Genomic DNA, 14,489 nt, shown 5'->3' on the forward strand with positions numbered 1-14,489 from the left:
TTAATTCAAAAATAGTCGAGCCTCGTCCGATCTTCTAACATCGTCGGTACGCCTCGTTCTTGAAATAAAACAGAAACGTCATTTACTTCGAAGCTGACTAACAACACAAATATAACGATCTCCAATCAACCAGATCTTCCCAGTATTCAACATATTACGCCAAAATTACACAAACAAGCTCTCTATTAATCCAAAGAATAGTCCAAATTCCAAAGAAATTTCTAGGCGTAAAACAGAATTTTCTATCTTCAACGAAAGATTTTCTATTCGAAAGTTAAAAAAGAATTTTTCTATTTTAAACGGGGGAACTTTTCTGTTTCAAAATCAAAAGAAACTTCTGTATCACTAAAAGGGAAATTTTTTAAATTGGAAGAATATTTTTTTTTAAAACGTTTCTAAAGAAACAAAAGGAGGAGAGAAATGATCAGAGAAACTCGCAAAATGTGTAACCAGTGATTAATAGCGAATCTGATGTACAAAAGCTGTGAAAATCAGACGTGCATTCCCGATACTATTCTAATCCGTGTCCTTGAACGGCCGGTATACAGCGTTGTCTGGAAGCCTGGAACTTGGCCGTGGCCGATTAATCGCGCACCGGGGCCTCTTCGTCGTGGCAACAAACCTGAGGGCTTCTGAGAGGCGAGCACGTGGATCGAAAATAAAGAGAGCTACGATTTTCATCGAGAAATAATCGTGCTACCGCTTCAGTCTTCTCCAGTTTATCCGTCTTATTGGTCGCATTCCCTTCCGCAAGAATCCTTTGAGAATTTATTCGGCTCGGACGAACAACCTGAAGACGTTACTGGTAAGTTCCGTTTGTGAATCAAGTGTCCTTTAACGTGAAGAAGAAGTCCTTTGAAAGAACTTCTTTTTATATAACAACGTTTGAAAGAACTTCTTTTACGTAATACTGGATTGAAGATTTTTCATTTGTATAGACGACACTCGTATGTAGGTTAATTCATTTAACGTAGTTCAGGGGCGAATTTATTAAAACCGGAGAGAAATACTCTTCAGTTTCTTGCAAGAAACAGTGCATAGACAATATTAAAATGCGGATACTAATTTATTTTTGACAGAATGTAAATTAGTTACGAAAGGATCCAGGATGATTTTACTTTTCATTGAAGCTATCGTACAATCGAATTTATTTTCTAATAATACTGGTATTACTTAGTTGTAAGTGTATTTTTACATTCTGCCAAAGATAACTAAGTCGAAGCGGAATTCTCACGCCGGAACAAACTACTTGCAACACTACTTTATCACTCCACTACTTTCACGATAACACTCTGTAATGAGGCTTGTTTCGGCCAGAATTTAGCCTATCCTTCTACCCTCCTTCAAAGTTTCTTCTCGCATCCCCCTCACGTACCATGTTTCTCACAGGCTCGACGAATAGAGAACGAAGAAACGAGGATCATTGACCCGGCGCATAAAGTGGTCCTCGAGTGTCCGAGCGCGGTTCCAGCGAGCCAAAGTGCCGCTGGCTGGCCATATCAGAAGCAGAAACAAGAAACAGAGAAAAATTGATCCACGGTTATCGGTGCACTTGACTCCTTCGTCGTTTCGAGTAGGCTAATTTTAAGATCGTCTCGAAAGCGAGAGAAAGAGAAGGACTATCTCGACCTCTGTGATGATCAACGGCTATGGCGCCAGGAGCAACGGCCCTGACGAGTCTTCTGCTGTTGCTGATGGCGATGGCCGCGAGATGCTCGTCGACGAAAAGTATCCTCGCGAGCACTCAATCGCCGTTTGCCAAGATTCTGAAAGGCGTCCGGCTACCGGATGGTTACATGGAAGTAGTCCAGGAGGATCATTGTTCCCAAGGCGCTGCTCGATTGACCTGCAGATCGCTCAAGGCGTTCATCTTCATCCTGGAAGCGGAGTACCTGACGAATCTAACGCACATTTGTGGATACGACGCGCAGAAACTGATGGCGAAGAAGATGTACAAGAGTCGAGGTAACAGCTTATCGTTGAAGAAGAAGGAGCTAAAGGGGAATTATATCGACGATGCCGAGGATGAACAACGATTCGGCGTGGTGGATATTAGGCAGTCGTTGAACAGGAGGTATGTCATGTATCGTGAAAAGATTCATTTTATTGGAATACGATGCCAAATTTTCATGTATTCTGTATGTATGTGTATAAAGTAAGACTTCGGTTGTGTTCATAATAAATCTGTGTGAACACGCGCGGTCTAGTCGCGAAGAAATCTAGTAAACGTGTGAAATCATAAGAGAAATAAGTCGACGATTTCACGGTATCAAAATCGATCAACGCAGCTCGAGATCATGTTTTCTAAAGTTTTGTGGGTTTACTGCGGAGCCACTGCTTTCGCTTTTCATCGCATTTCGACACAATATAACTGTCTCCGGTAATACGAGTCAGCCACTAAGGCATCCGCAAGAAAAGGTGAGAGCAAAGTATATATTCGGTTTGGATTAGGTTACCGGACCCTAAACCACAGAGTTAGAAAACCATTTCTGATACGCAGATACAGTGCAGTACAAACACAGAATAAATTCCTATTTTTTTTTTTTTTGTTTTGGATAATTTAATGATTTAATTTATTTTATTTTTTTGTTTTGAATAATTTAATTTATGATTAACAGACGAAAGTATTTCTCGGAGGAATCCGTGTATGTGATCGCATACCCGTGCACTGTCTTATGTGAACTTATAAACTAAAATTTTATTGCAAACGAACTTCAATATCTATACTTCTAGAATTTTTTATTTTTGTATTAATATCTACTAGTATATAATTTATTGTCTACGAACTCTTTGTCTTTGACCATTACCTTTCACTTTTCCATTGATTCAAGACCTAGATCCAGATCTAGGTCAACATTCTACTATTCTTTTCATATCTACGCTCACTCCAAGTTCGACCTTCGTTATCTCTAAAAACATTTTAATTTAAATTTATTACATTTTAATTTATTCTTTTTTGGGTAATCAAACGAAATAATCCCATTAGAATTTATTCTCTGTAGCTCTCATCAGAAAATTACAAGATCTTATAGAAAGAGTTATAATAATTTATTTCTCATTATTGATAAATAAAGAATTATTTAACAAGAATTCCAATTACTTTACAAAAATCTTTTCAAAAATTTCACTACGAGTTTTCCAAACAACCTATTCTTCAAACGAAATATGTTTCGCCGTAAGCTGGCAAAATAACATGGTTTACGTAATACTTTATATCCCACAGTTTCCATTTTTTATTTCCTTCATCTATTTTACAATAGTACGAGGTCTTACGTCACGCCTTGTATTACATGTACACCATTGTCTGCCACAAATGTGTTCGCAGGAAGGTGCAGGGGTGGCTACGACAATCGCATGAATAGACCCACCAAAAGTAACTGCAGTAGAATTAGACCTCTACTCTGCTTTCGTGAGGAATTGCTCTCTCTCTCTCTCTCTCTCTCTCTCTCTCTCTCTCTCTCTCTCTCTCGGTTTCTCTGAAATTTCGTTCTTCGTAATCGCATGTGCCGTGCTGCAGACCTGTCTTCAAGAGTGGAACGAAATCTCGGCACGCAAAATTGCCGTTTGATGTGCGCCAACAAAGCGTATATGAAGTTTTAATTGCCTTTTGAGCGACGTTCGATGCCCGTCGAAGGAGAAATCGCTTCCAGGAGAGTACATCGCGCGCGAGGAGCACAGCTCGATGAACTTTGTAAATAAGGGGTAGCTGCGGACCGGAGGGAGCATACTACCCTATCTGCCTCTCTAGGATGAAGTTTCTGGCATCTTCGCAGCGTCCGACTGATTTTATCGTACTCTCTTCTCTGTTGCACAAGTTCAATTTCAATTGATCGTGTAAATATTTAAAACGACATAGAAAACATTTAAAATTAATGTAACACGTTCGCCACCAATATCACATATATACGTATTAGAAGGTCTACTCGTTATATCTGTAGAAAAATTTCGAAAGAAAAGGAACTCGATTTCTGCAAAGATCTTTAACGAAGCCAGCCAGTTTCTCAACATTTAAGAAGATACGTAACACACCGGATTCGTTCGCTATCTGAGTACTATCTGAAAATAGCTATTTCAAGCATCATTACGAAACTTCCATAGTTATAGAACTATCCACTTGAAGAACATTGGAGTACCCTCACTTAAATTTCTTCAGTATTTCTAGGAAAATCCATATAAAATATCATAATGCGCAGTTTAGAAGCAAAGATCATTCGTTCCGTGTAAACGCGTTTCATGCTCATTTTGATGACGGAAACGTGACGATGAAAGGTTAGCGACGTCGAAAAATTCAAAGAGATTACTCGCGTGGGTGGCACGTGAAACGTTATTTCCCTTTTATTTCCGGCAAAAGGGAATGAAGCGATACAATCGGCGAGAAAGAAAAGAGAGAGAGAGAGAGAGGGTAAGTTTATCCCTCGCGGCAGAAAGGGTGAAAATCGACCCCCATGGCCATTGTTTCACGTAGGCCAAGCCACTTTCGATCCCTGCGCAACAATCATCTCGATCTAAAAACAATCGCGATTTCTCCTTTGTCCGGTCGAACGCAGGGTGCTGGCGCTTTCGACACCCGGTACACACCCCCTAACGACCGGCGTCGCTTATTTAATTGACGACGCTGCAACAAGAAATCGATAAAATCTGCGTTGCGCTGTTTGCGATACGAATATTTATTGGCATGCGTATTTAAAAACGCGATATCACACTTGCCAGTTCGCGATAACGATTATGTTCATTTTTATTAGGGTAATAGAAAAAAAAGGGTGTTCTTTTACTTTGGAAATTGAAACCTGAAATTTAGGAATTAAAATATATTTAAGATTATATATTTATATAAAATACATTTAATTTAGGATTTTAAGATTTGCGAAAATTCGAAGATGCGAAAACTTTGAAATTTTTGAAGATCCCCGAACTTGAAAATATTAAAGACTTATAAATTTAGAATCTGAAAATTCGAATTTGTTTTCAAGAAATTGAAATTGAACATTTGCATCGAAATATGTATATTCATTCAGATGTTCGTAGTAGTTAAATCTTTTTAGCGATATATGATTGTTGTTTCAATATTTCAGATGTTCTGGTCAAAAACATTGTCGTTACAACTTCATCACCGATCATCCTGGCGCCGTTTATTGGAATCCTGCCACTTTGCGGTTAAAATATGCGTGTATCCCTGGTAAGTTCTTCACAAGAGATAATTAATACACACCTATCAATGAAGCAATTATCTCTTCAAAGTGATATTTAATATTTCCACCTCTTGAATAATCCGATAGAATTTATTACATGAGAAACAGGAAATTCTTCACGTGCGTATCACGTTTCTACTTACGGGACGTAGACAATCGATCGTCAGTCACGTTCAATCGATAATCTTCAATCCGGATATTCCAACAAAAAGATATCAGATCAAAGCCGAAGAACGAATGCTGTGTCACGTGCGATACGTTCACAGATTTTTATCCTTCAGAAACATTTGTTATCCGTGGACTTTGTAAAAATTATTTTTCCAATAGTGAATAATTTATTACAATCTAGATAATATTCTATAATTCTTTTGCAATCCACTTTCTTTTAAGAAAAAAAAGGAAGAAATTAATTCAAGTAAAAGTTATAAAGAAAGTTAAAAATTGATAAAAAAAAAAGTGGAACTTGGAGTTTTTTTTTAAATCGCATACCTAAAATGGTACTATTGGTTTTTCTGTAATTTTCTGAGACTTCTGCAGAACACGTGTTTCAAAACAATTCCAGCCTTCGACTTCAAAGAATTGGAAACTTTCATAATGGCCAATAGTTTTTTGGCATGTATTCCGTAATGAATGGCATGCAGCACGCAACAAAAGGCAGAAATTTGTCAAGGACACACTAATCCCTTGTTTCTATGCAACCAGGCGCGTCCCGAATACGCAAAAGATGCAACTAAAGTTCATTGAATACGAAAGGAACGTCCTTGTATCCCTTGCAAATTACAGTCGTCGAATATCTTCTCAATCGAACATAATTTCAACTTCACGATGTGCAATAAAATCCATCATGAATAAAAATATTAACGATTGTTATAATTTATATTGGAATAAAAATATACTTGAAAATATTGCTAATATCTTACAACAGCTGACGCAACCATGAACGGTATATGCATATTGACTTTCTCACGACGTTTCTGTGCCATAAATCATTTCTAATATATAAACAAACCCATATGCGCTTCGTTTGCATCACTAATGGTGAAAAAATTACTGCTTGCAAAATGAAACCTCGTCTCATATACGTGCCTCATTACGAAAACTTGCTTCCATCTCAACAATATGATAATAATAACATGGAATAAGAACAAAGCTAGAAAGAGCAAAGTTGTTATTTATGAAATCACAGTTCAACAGTTGTAACATTCCATGCAAAAAGTTCATCCCATTTCAAAAATTTCAATCTTCGCCGTGCAATTCAACGGTGGTTCGATAAAACAGCGATTTTACTCATTGAAAAGAACAGAAAATGAGCTCGAAAGGAACGAAATTGCGAGCATCTTTTTTCACGATGAGAAAGGTGGGAAGGGCTAGGCCACCCCTTCGACGCCCTACAACCGGTATCAGCCCCCTCCAGGTGTAGATATTCTCCGGTCGGTTCACCCCTCCGTTGGAAAGTGGGGCAAGGACACTCTCGGTCGCATAATGGTGGCCAGAGTCACATTCGAAATCGACAAATGGACCGAAACGGATGCAGATGTTGATCAGCGTCCTTATGCCGGTAGAAGTATCGTCGTTTCGTGTCTTTGTAACGAACAATAGCTTCCCCGGGAGCTCTTACTTGGGGGTGGTAATTCAATCGAGTCGGATCGAACCGGAGAGAATAGAATTTCTGTGTGTTTCAAATACGGATAATTTATATTTTCTTTTTTCTTTCTTATCTTCCGATATCAGGAAGGAAATTTAATTTTCTTTCCACCCTCGGTGACGTAACTGAATCGCAGAGGAGAATTTACGTTGTACATCGATGTTATGCCGTTCAGTTCATTTTTTTTTTGTTTGGATGTTTTTTAACTTTGAATTTATACAGTTTTTGTCGGTTGTTCCAGAGGCTGCCGTGAAGAGATATTGCAACGAGGAGCTGAAGGTGGTCCCTGGAGAGGGTGGCTTCATAAATTCACCAGGTTATCCGCTTTACTATCTCGGCGAGAATACGTGCGGCTGGACCTTCAGGTCGGCTCCTGGGCACAGGATTGTCCTGACTTTCCACGATCTGAATATCCGGGGTGAGTATCGATCCGTGTCGAGCCATCTCTCGTTATTCTCTTCACCTTCCGATTTAACTCGCGTGGATCTTGCATGCAATCGATCAAGAAATTACGAGCCGTGACAATGTGTTTTCCAAGAGAAATGAACGGCTTCGCGAACGCGAATTAATATTTAATCGGTATTGGAAATGTCAAATTTACACGTGCATCAGTTACGAACTTTGTATCTTGCATTTTGAAAGTTAATGAACTTCATTTATTTTATATTCGAAATTCGTGCGAGGAATCATCTAACGGAGTGAAACTTCCTTGTTTATAATTGTTAACAGTTAAAAATTGAATCTTATACCGATACGGAGAAATATGAGTAATAAAATATTCTAACTGTGTTTTAGAACCTGAATCGGACGGAAGTTGCGTGGACATCGTGAGAGTACGAGAAAAAGGAAGAACATTGTTCGAGAATTGCGGTACCGTGGTCGGCGTCAAGGTCATTTCGAACTCGAACGTGATCACTCTCGACCTTGTCGCCACGAAGAGACTGTACACTGCACGAGGATTCTTCTTGCAATATCAAGGTCGGTTTAACTTGACAACAGCAAGTCGTTTCATTTTTATTGTTTGTTTGAAATCGAACCTGTCTGAGATGGATAGAACTTGATATGAACAAACGTTCGCGATTGCACAATGAATCTCTCATCCAGAAATAACATTGACGAGTCTATTTTCAGGGCATCGGTGTGTTTGACTCGCGTTCTGACGACTTTGCGTTTTACTTGATTGATTTCTATATATATCAAACGTATAAGATGTAAAATAAACACGTAATTTAATATTCTCAATCTATTTTCATCGTCTAAACATCTTGAGCAATGTGTGACAATCACGATCGATATTGCACGTTATCATGAACTCTGTACTTGTTTTCATTCGTTAATAATTACTATATTTACTTGCACAATATAATTATTGCAAAATTATGTTTATAACGTATAATTTGTACGTTCATATTCAACGTTCGTATTGCGAGGCTGCAATGCAAAGAGAGACTAACAAATGAGCAAGAACGTGATTGAAATCGCAAGTCAGTTTATTGTCAAGACGTACCGCCGGTAATTATAATTTGACGCGGTGAATAGAAACCGTATGCAAGTGAACAGCAATTTCCACAGCCTGGTGGTATTAATGTTTCAGTGTTGAACTGTCCGGATGTCTCAGCGCCCAACGGAAGCTACGTATTGAATGGCACTCTGACTTCGAGGACCTTCCTGTGCAAATTCGGCACCGTGTTCCCCGACAGTAAAGAAAGGACAAGGATACTCGAGTGCAAGAACGGCAAGTGGAATGAGAGTGTCATCAGCATGCCGAGTTGCACAGGTAACCGCGATTCCCTCAACATATCTTTCCCCGCAAGCGGCGTATCGTTGACACAGAAAATTAATGCGAAACATCTTGCCAACCGGAAATGCAAATGTCCTATATACATCGTGCAATTTAAAATTCTAATATCATAACTTGGGTTCATGGAGGTTAAATCATCCTTTACACGTCATGGTAACGCGTAACACATTCTTTTTCAAAAAGAAAATCGTCCGAAAAACCAAGATCGTCTACAAATTTTATAAGTCTACGAGTTTAAAAAAAAATGTGTTTGCATTTTTCACAAAGGTGAATTCCTCGAATTCTTCATCGACTGTAACATTTAATTGAAATTATCTTCGATCTATCGATGTCCATTATCGGACGTGACAACCAACTGACGTCAGTATCTTTGTGTCGAAAATATAGACGAGATTTATGGTGATCGTGGCACCCGAATTGGTTGCTACGTTCCTCGCAGGCCTCCCGGGAACCCATGGCTGTCCATTGCGTTCGAAAGGGGAAATCCGTGGTGGGGGTTATCGTGGTGAACGGCGGGGACACCGAAAGAGGGGTTGCTGGTGCGCGGGGGACGGGGCAGGAAGAAAGAAAAAGACGGAGGGAAAGAATCTTGGGGCGGAGAAGTATTCGTGAAGGCACCATACATCGGTAGCGTCGCACACGTAACGACGCCAGCCGTCTCGACGCCACGTGTCTCCGCGCAAAAATCATTTGAAAATCAATTTCCCCAACTCGATCGTATTTTTCTACTGAATCGTGTTTTCGTTTCAATCCTCGCCGCTCGATTGATCAGTGACGTTGGTATCGAAACGCTCGTACTCGCGAAACAGCAACGAAGAAGAGAGAATCACACGTCCAATCACTTCCACGTCATTTTGAACATCATCAGGTAATTTTTTTTTTTTTTTTTTCAGTAAACTGATTCTGCTTTTTGTCACGTTTCTTCTGTGTTCTTTGATCCGTATATCTTGCAACGATCGTTGAACGTTTCCCGGAAATCGCGAGTTTCGAGCAAGAAACATAAACCGATGAAACACATTTCGCTACGATAAATCAACGTCCAAAGACCTCTCTGCGTTTCTCTGTCGTTTCTTTTTTTTTTTTTTTTTCTATTTTCGTTTCTTGCAAGTGCACGATCTCGCATGCGATTAAATGTATGCGTATAAACCAAGTCAGACCGATCTTCCGCTCGAACTTTCGTACTCAAGTGGAATTGCGAATTAATTAACGGCACCCCGAGTCTTTTTTCGTGCTCTTTAAAACGTGATACGCTCAGCGGATTCTTAATTACCCTCGCTGACGATAGTAAACCCATTCAACTTTACCTTCCTGCTGAGACCGTCGTAAATTTGAAAACCATATTACAGGAAATCTTACCCCGAAGAGATACGAAATTTTTTATTAAACAGTTCTATTATTCAGTCATTCCTTTGATAGTATAAAACGAATATTCAATTCTATGTTTTCAATCTGTTAATTTATTTCCATCATTTATTATCAGCAATCGACGACGATCAACAAATTCTCAAGATTTAATTATTTCCAACAAAGTTTCAAAATGCTCTGGTTATGACGTATGTACATTCGTAAAAAGTTTCCAGTGTCCAAATACTTTCAAAAGAGTTTCAATCTGCTTTAGTCTCTTATCACATTATTAACGTTTGCGCGAGCAGACGTCCATATTTATCTTTCCTCTGAAAATTTCCGTAATCACGCGTTATCGATCCGACAGTCGCCTCTCGAAAACCAACCGATCCCAGTAACGATACAGCGCCGCTAATTCGGGCCGGTCGCCCGCTGAATGAGAGCGGTGAACAGCTGCAAGCCGAAAAAAAAATTTCGCGTGGAAAAAAAGGGAGAGAGAGAGAGAGAGAGAGAGAGAGAGAGAGAGAGATTGCTTGAATCCTCTCGGTAGCTTTTCACACCTCTCGAACAAAGGGGATCGGGAAGAATGTGTCTGTCCCGGTGTTCTTTGTGCGTCGTCCTATTCACGTCGATAATAATTCCGTCGGCCCCGGAAGCAGTCTCTTTCCGCGAAGAATATCGAAGAGTTTTCGCGCGCTGGCTTTCACCGACCGCAAGAAAACGCCCGCGAGATTATTGCCTTTCTTATACGAGGAACTTGGGATTTAAATGCAATAGAACGAGGTCGAGTAGCTTGGACATCGTAACGGTGATTGAATTTCCAAGGAGAAGATTGTTAGCAGTAGCATCGATCTCTTTTTTTTCCCTCTTTTTTTCTTCATTAGAACGATAAAGGTATTCGCGAAAGACCATTAATAACGTACTCTATAGATGGAACGACGGGATAATAGCTAACTAGTTTAGTGTTGGGTCTCATTTAAAACTCGTTTGAGGCGGATTGCTAAAAAATTCAAACGTTTACTATTCTCGATGAAATCTGGGGAGAAGCCTCGAATTGGAATGTAAAAGAAAAATGGAAGCATTGTCTATAGATTTGCTTCTCCAGGTCACACGATAAATACATTCTATTTCCATTTTAACGGCGAATTTAAAAAAGAAAATCTAAGCTCCAAATTGAAGAGAATTGAAAAGAATGCTGAAACAGGGTTTTTACTTTTGAAACAATCGAGTGCTTTAACTTGACTCTAAAAATCAATTTAAATTATCGGTATATTCCCGCGTAAACTGTGTTTCAATTTTCCGCCTCCTATATTGCACCGGCGAGCTAACGAACTTATGAAATTTCCTGCGAGATAGTTGTACGAGCACGCGTCCGCGTGCATTACAGCTACGTATAATTCAAACGAATGCATAATTCAAAGGATATGCAGTTTTGGTTAGTAGTGCGGTTACACGAACGCGAAACGTGAGAGCGGAGAAGCTGGCAGTTCGTATTCGTTTCGATGGTGGGGAAGGATCAAGAGTAGGGGAAGATAGTGATGAAACTGGAAGGGCTGATCGCCCCTATCGCCTCCCCACCATCTCTGCCCCCTCCTGCGAGAAGATAATTTTAGAGTCGACAAAATAAAACAATGTTGCGGTTGCACATGTTCAACGAGCAGCTGAGACCGAGTTGAACTCTGAAAATGCGAGCTTTAAAACTTGCTGATCCAGTATACATAATTTAATATCCATCGTCGAAAACTATGATTTAGATTATCAAATGTGAGTTTAGAAGTCAAGAATTTTTAGAAACTAGAGATAAAAATTATGTAATGAAACCGTAGTTATTTTTAATTTACAATCATTGCGATAAAAGATAATGCAAAATTAATTTCAAATGTATGGATATTACACTTTCATATGATATAGAATTTTAAAGTAACATCAACGCAGCTAACGTCAAATACTGTTTATATAATACGCTGGCATAATTTTGGGCGACTCGTGTTTCAAAGTTTACATAAATAAATGAATATACACTAACACGTATAGCATATACATTTTCCAACAGTCACTAACCGCTAAAGATAATATGACTTTATAGTAACGTCATCGATCACGAACATTGAGAATCATGTGACGCTATTGTCACGTCATCGGTCGTCATAGTGTTAATGGATCATAAATTTCATTACTTTCTAATCTACTTGATCCGAATCCTGACTCAACAGAAACATTTGTATATAATCTCTGGGAAAAATATTTGTTACAATGTTTCAAAACAGAGATCGCGGAAATCTCTTCCATGTCCAATCGAAAAGTATAGTGTTCGTGATAAAAGTAACAAAGAATCAACATACCGAAAACGAATTATTGGACATGGAAAGAAACGCCAGGTCATGCAAATTCTCGTACATAAAAAGAAGCAATATCGAAGAACCGCCGTGCAATAGTCGTTGCAAGAACGTTGATCGAATCGAAAGAGGACAGCTTGTTTTCATCCCGAGCAGAATTCGCGTGGGAGGGTGGTCGGAGAGGAATATCGTAGTGGGGACGACGCTTGCCCCTGTTTATTTCCCCACCATCTTCACCACCGTTCCCGTCTCTGTCGCTCTACCCTCACCACGATGAGATCTCCCGAGCGTTCTGGTGGACGTGGTATGAAGTAGGGAAGGTTCGTATCCAGTCGTCGTCGGAGTTTCTGATAGTGGGACCACGCGACTCTTGCCGTCTTATCGCCTCTTGCTTTTTATCAATGGAGAGCTCGTGTCACCGTCTTTCACGTTTACGTACGCACGCCTCGCGATTACGCTCAACGACGCACGCGCGATATCGTGAGGAGAAGAGAAACAGACACTCTGGACGTCCGATTCCAAGAGAGATCAGCCCGGAATCCAGCCCGTCGCGTTTCTGGACGACGGATAGTTTCTCGCGACTCGAAGGAAAGTCGATGGAGTAAGACAAGGCGGTCCAAAGGTCCACGGTGTGTATGTGTCACTCCGATTGATTATACAGCTTCGCTCCTGGCTCCATCGATTTCTTCTATTCGATATATCGAGTATACATTGTATCTCACGCTGAGTCAGAAAGAGAGAATTCGCCTGGGGGGGAGTTTGATGCACTGTACAGAGAACGAGAACGAGAACGAGACGGGGCCTTTGTTCTCTGGTTTGTCAGTAAAAGAGCATTCAAGTCCAGGTCGAGCGGAGAAAGAAGAAGAGAACCGTTTGAGAAACTGAATCGCGGCTTGTACGGTTTGCTCGGCTAGTTCAGGCTGGCATTACTTCGATGGAGTTGGACAGTCTGCCTTGGCCGAGAGAGGTATCGTGGACGGCACAAATTTGATCTGCTTCGATCTTTGTCGCTCCTTTGACGCTCTGGTCTCTTTACCAAAAAGAGAAGAGAAAAAGAAACCAATTGTGGTGAAAGTCGAGTAAACTTTGATCTCCTCGAGCTTGTCCGTATTTTAAATCGACCTTCTTCGATGAGGAATGTCGACGTTTGATCGAGATTAAATGGAAATTGTAAATTACGGATAAAAACAAAGAGATATTCGATGACTCGGATAAGTTTTCAAGGCTAACTCCAAAGATAAGAGTTCAGATATCGAGTGAAAAGACGAATAATATTAATTTACTTGGATCTCTTTATTATAGCAATACATGTCCAGGAAAAGTATTTTTAAGGATGATCGAGCGAAGCCAAAGAGTCTACTGAGAGTAAATTAAGCCTGGACAGAGCTCGATTGAAAATCAATCCTTGAATTTGACGCGTAGTACGAAAATAGTTTGAGAATGCGTTTACTTTTGAGGACGTCCATAATCACGTTCCATGCTTTCAGTATCTAGAAAAACCGCTGGGTATATTCTTTGTTGTGGCATAAATTAAGCCCAGAATCCAAAGCATCGGCAAACGGAATTATCGATATAAATCTACCTTCTGCGGAAGAGCACGTGACCAAGAGAGACTCAAAGGGAAAAAGCAATAAAGTAGGACGGCTCTAATCAGATGATCGACCGAAAAAACAACACACAAATGCACACGTTGAAAGCAGGTATTGCTAAATTTTCTTACAACAGAGAATGTCTTTTGCTTGTACACATTGTGTACTATATATAATTTACGAAGTTACGAGCAAACAGAAACAAGTTGCACAGTGGGTAACGTAAAATGACCGTGTATTATACACCGCGGAACGGTTCGTGCAACGGAATCGAAGGAAAACGCCGTTTTACACAATTCACCTCTTCTTTTTTATCGTCTGTCTTTTTCTTTGTGCCCACGATCTTTCTCTCCTTTCGACGAGTCGATTGACGTAACGTATTTATCGCGGAACAAGGTTGCCTTCAACTTTGCGGCGAACACATGTTTCGCGTAAACTGCGAAAATTATCGCGAGAAAAAAAAAAAAATTACCGTGCAACTCTTAACAAGGGAAATTAGAGTATTACAGTCGGTTCTTGTTTCCGCGGTTAAAATAAAGACGTTCTCGTCATTTTAGCACGTACGTAAAAATTTCGTCTTGTGAA

At 39.9% G+C, this 14,489-nt stretch overlaps 1 protein-coding gene and 1 long non-coding RNA gene across 2 annotated transcripts in view; one reads left to right on the forward strand and one right to left on the reverse strand.

The window, feature by feature from the left end:
• Positions 1-415: 415 nt before the first annotated feature.
• Positions 416-14,489, forward strand: part of LOC122536366 — a 29,213-nt gene continuing 15,139 nt past the window's right edge. The window contains exons 1-6 of the mRNA XM_043668682.1: positions 416-805; positions 1,390-2,074; positions 5,073-5,176; positions 7,076-7,252; positions 7,630-7,812; positions 8,429-8,611. Of these exons, the coding sequence (XP_043524617.1) occupies positions 1,650-2,074; positions 5,073-5,176; positions 7,076-7,252; positions 7,630-7,812; positions 8,429-8,611 (1,072 nt within the window). The 5' untranslated portion in view covers positions 416-805; positions 1,390-1,649. The remainder of the gene's footprint in view (positions 806-1,389; positions 2,075-5,072; positions 5,177-7,075; positions 7,253-7,629; positions 7,813-8,428; positions 8,612-14,489) is intronic.
• Positions 4,959-6,098, reverse strand: LOC122536369. The gene is made up of 3 exons (XR_006308384.1): positions 5,679-6,098; positions 5,333-5,464; positions 4,959-5,183 (listed from the first exon to the last, which is right to left on the reverse strand). It is a non-coding gene; the product is annotated as an uncharacterized LOC122536369 (long non-coding RNA).

This window comes from Frieseomelitta varia, unplaced genomic scaffold, assembly GCF_011392965.1.
Source record: "Frieseomelitta varia isolate USP_RPSP 00005682 unplaced genomic scaffold, Fvar_1.2 scaffold_825, whole genome shotgun sequence".
NCBI lineage: Eukaryota > Metazoa > Arthropoda > Insecta > Hymenoptera > Apidae > Frieseomelitta > Frieseomelitta varia.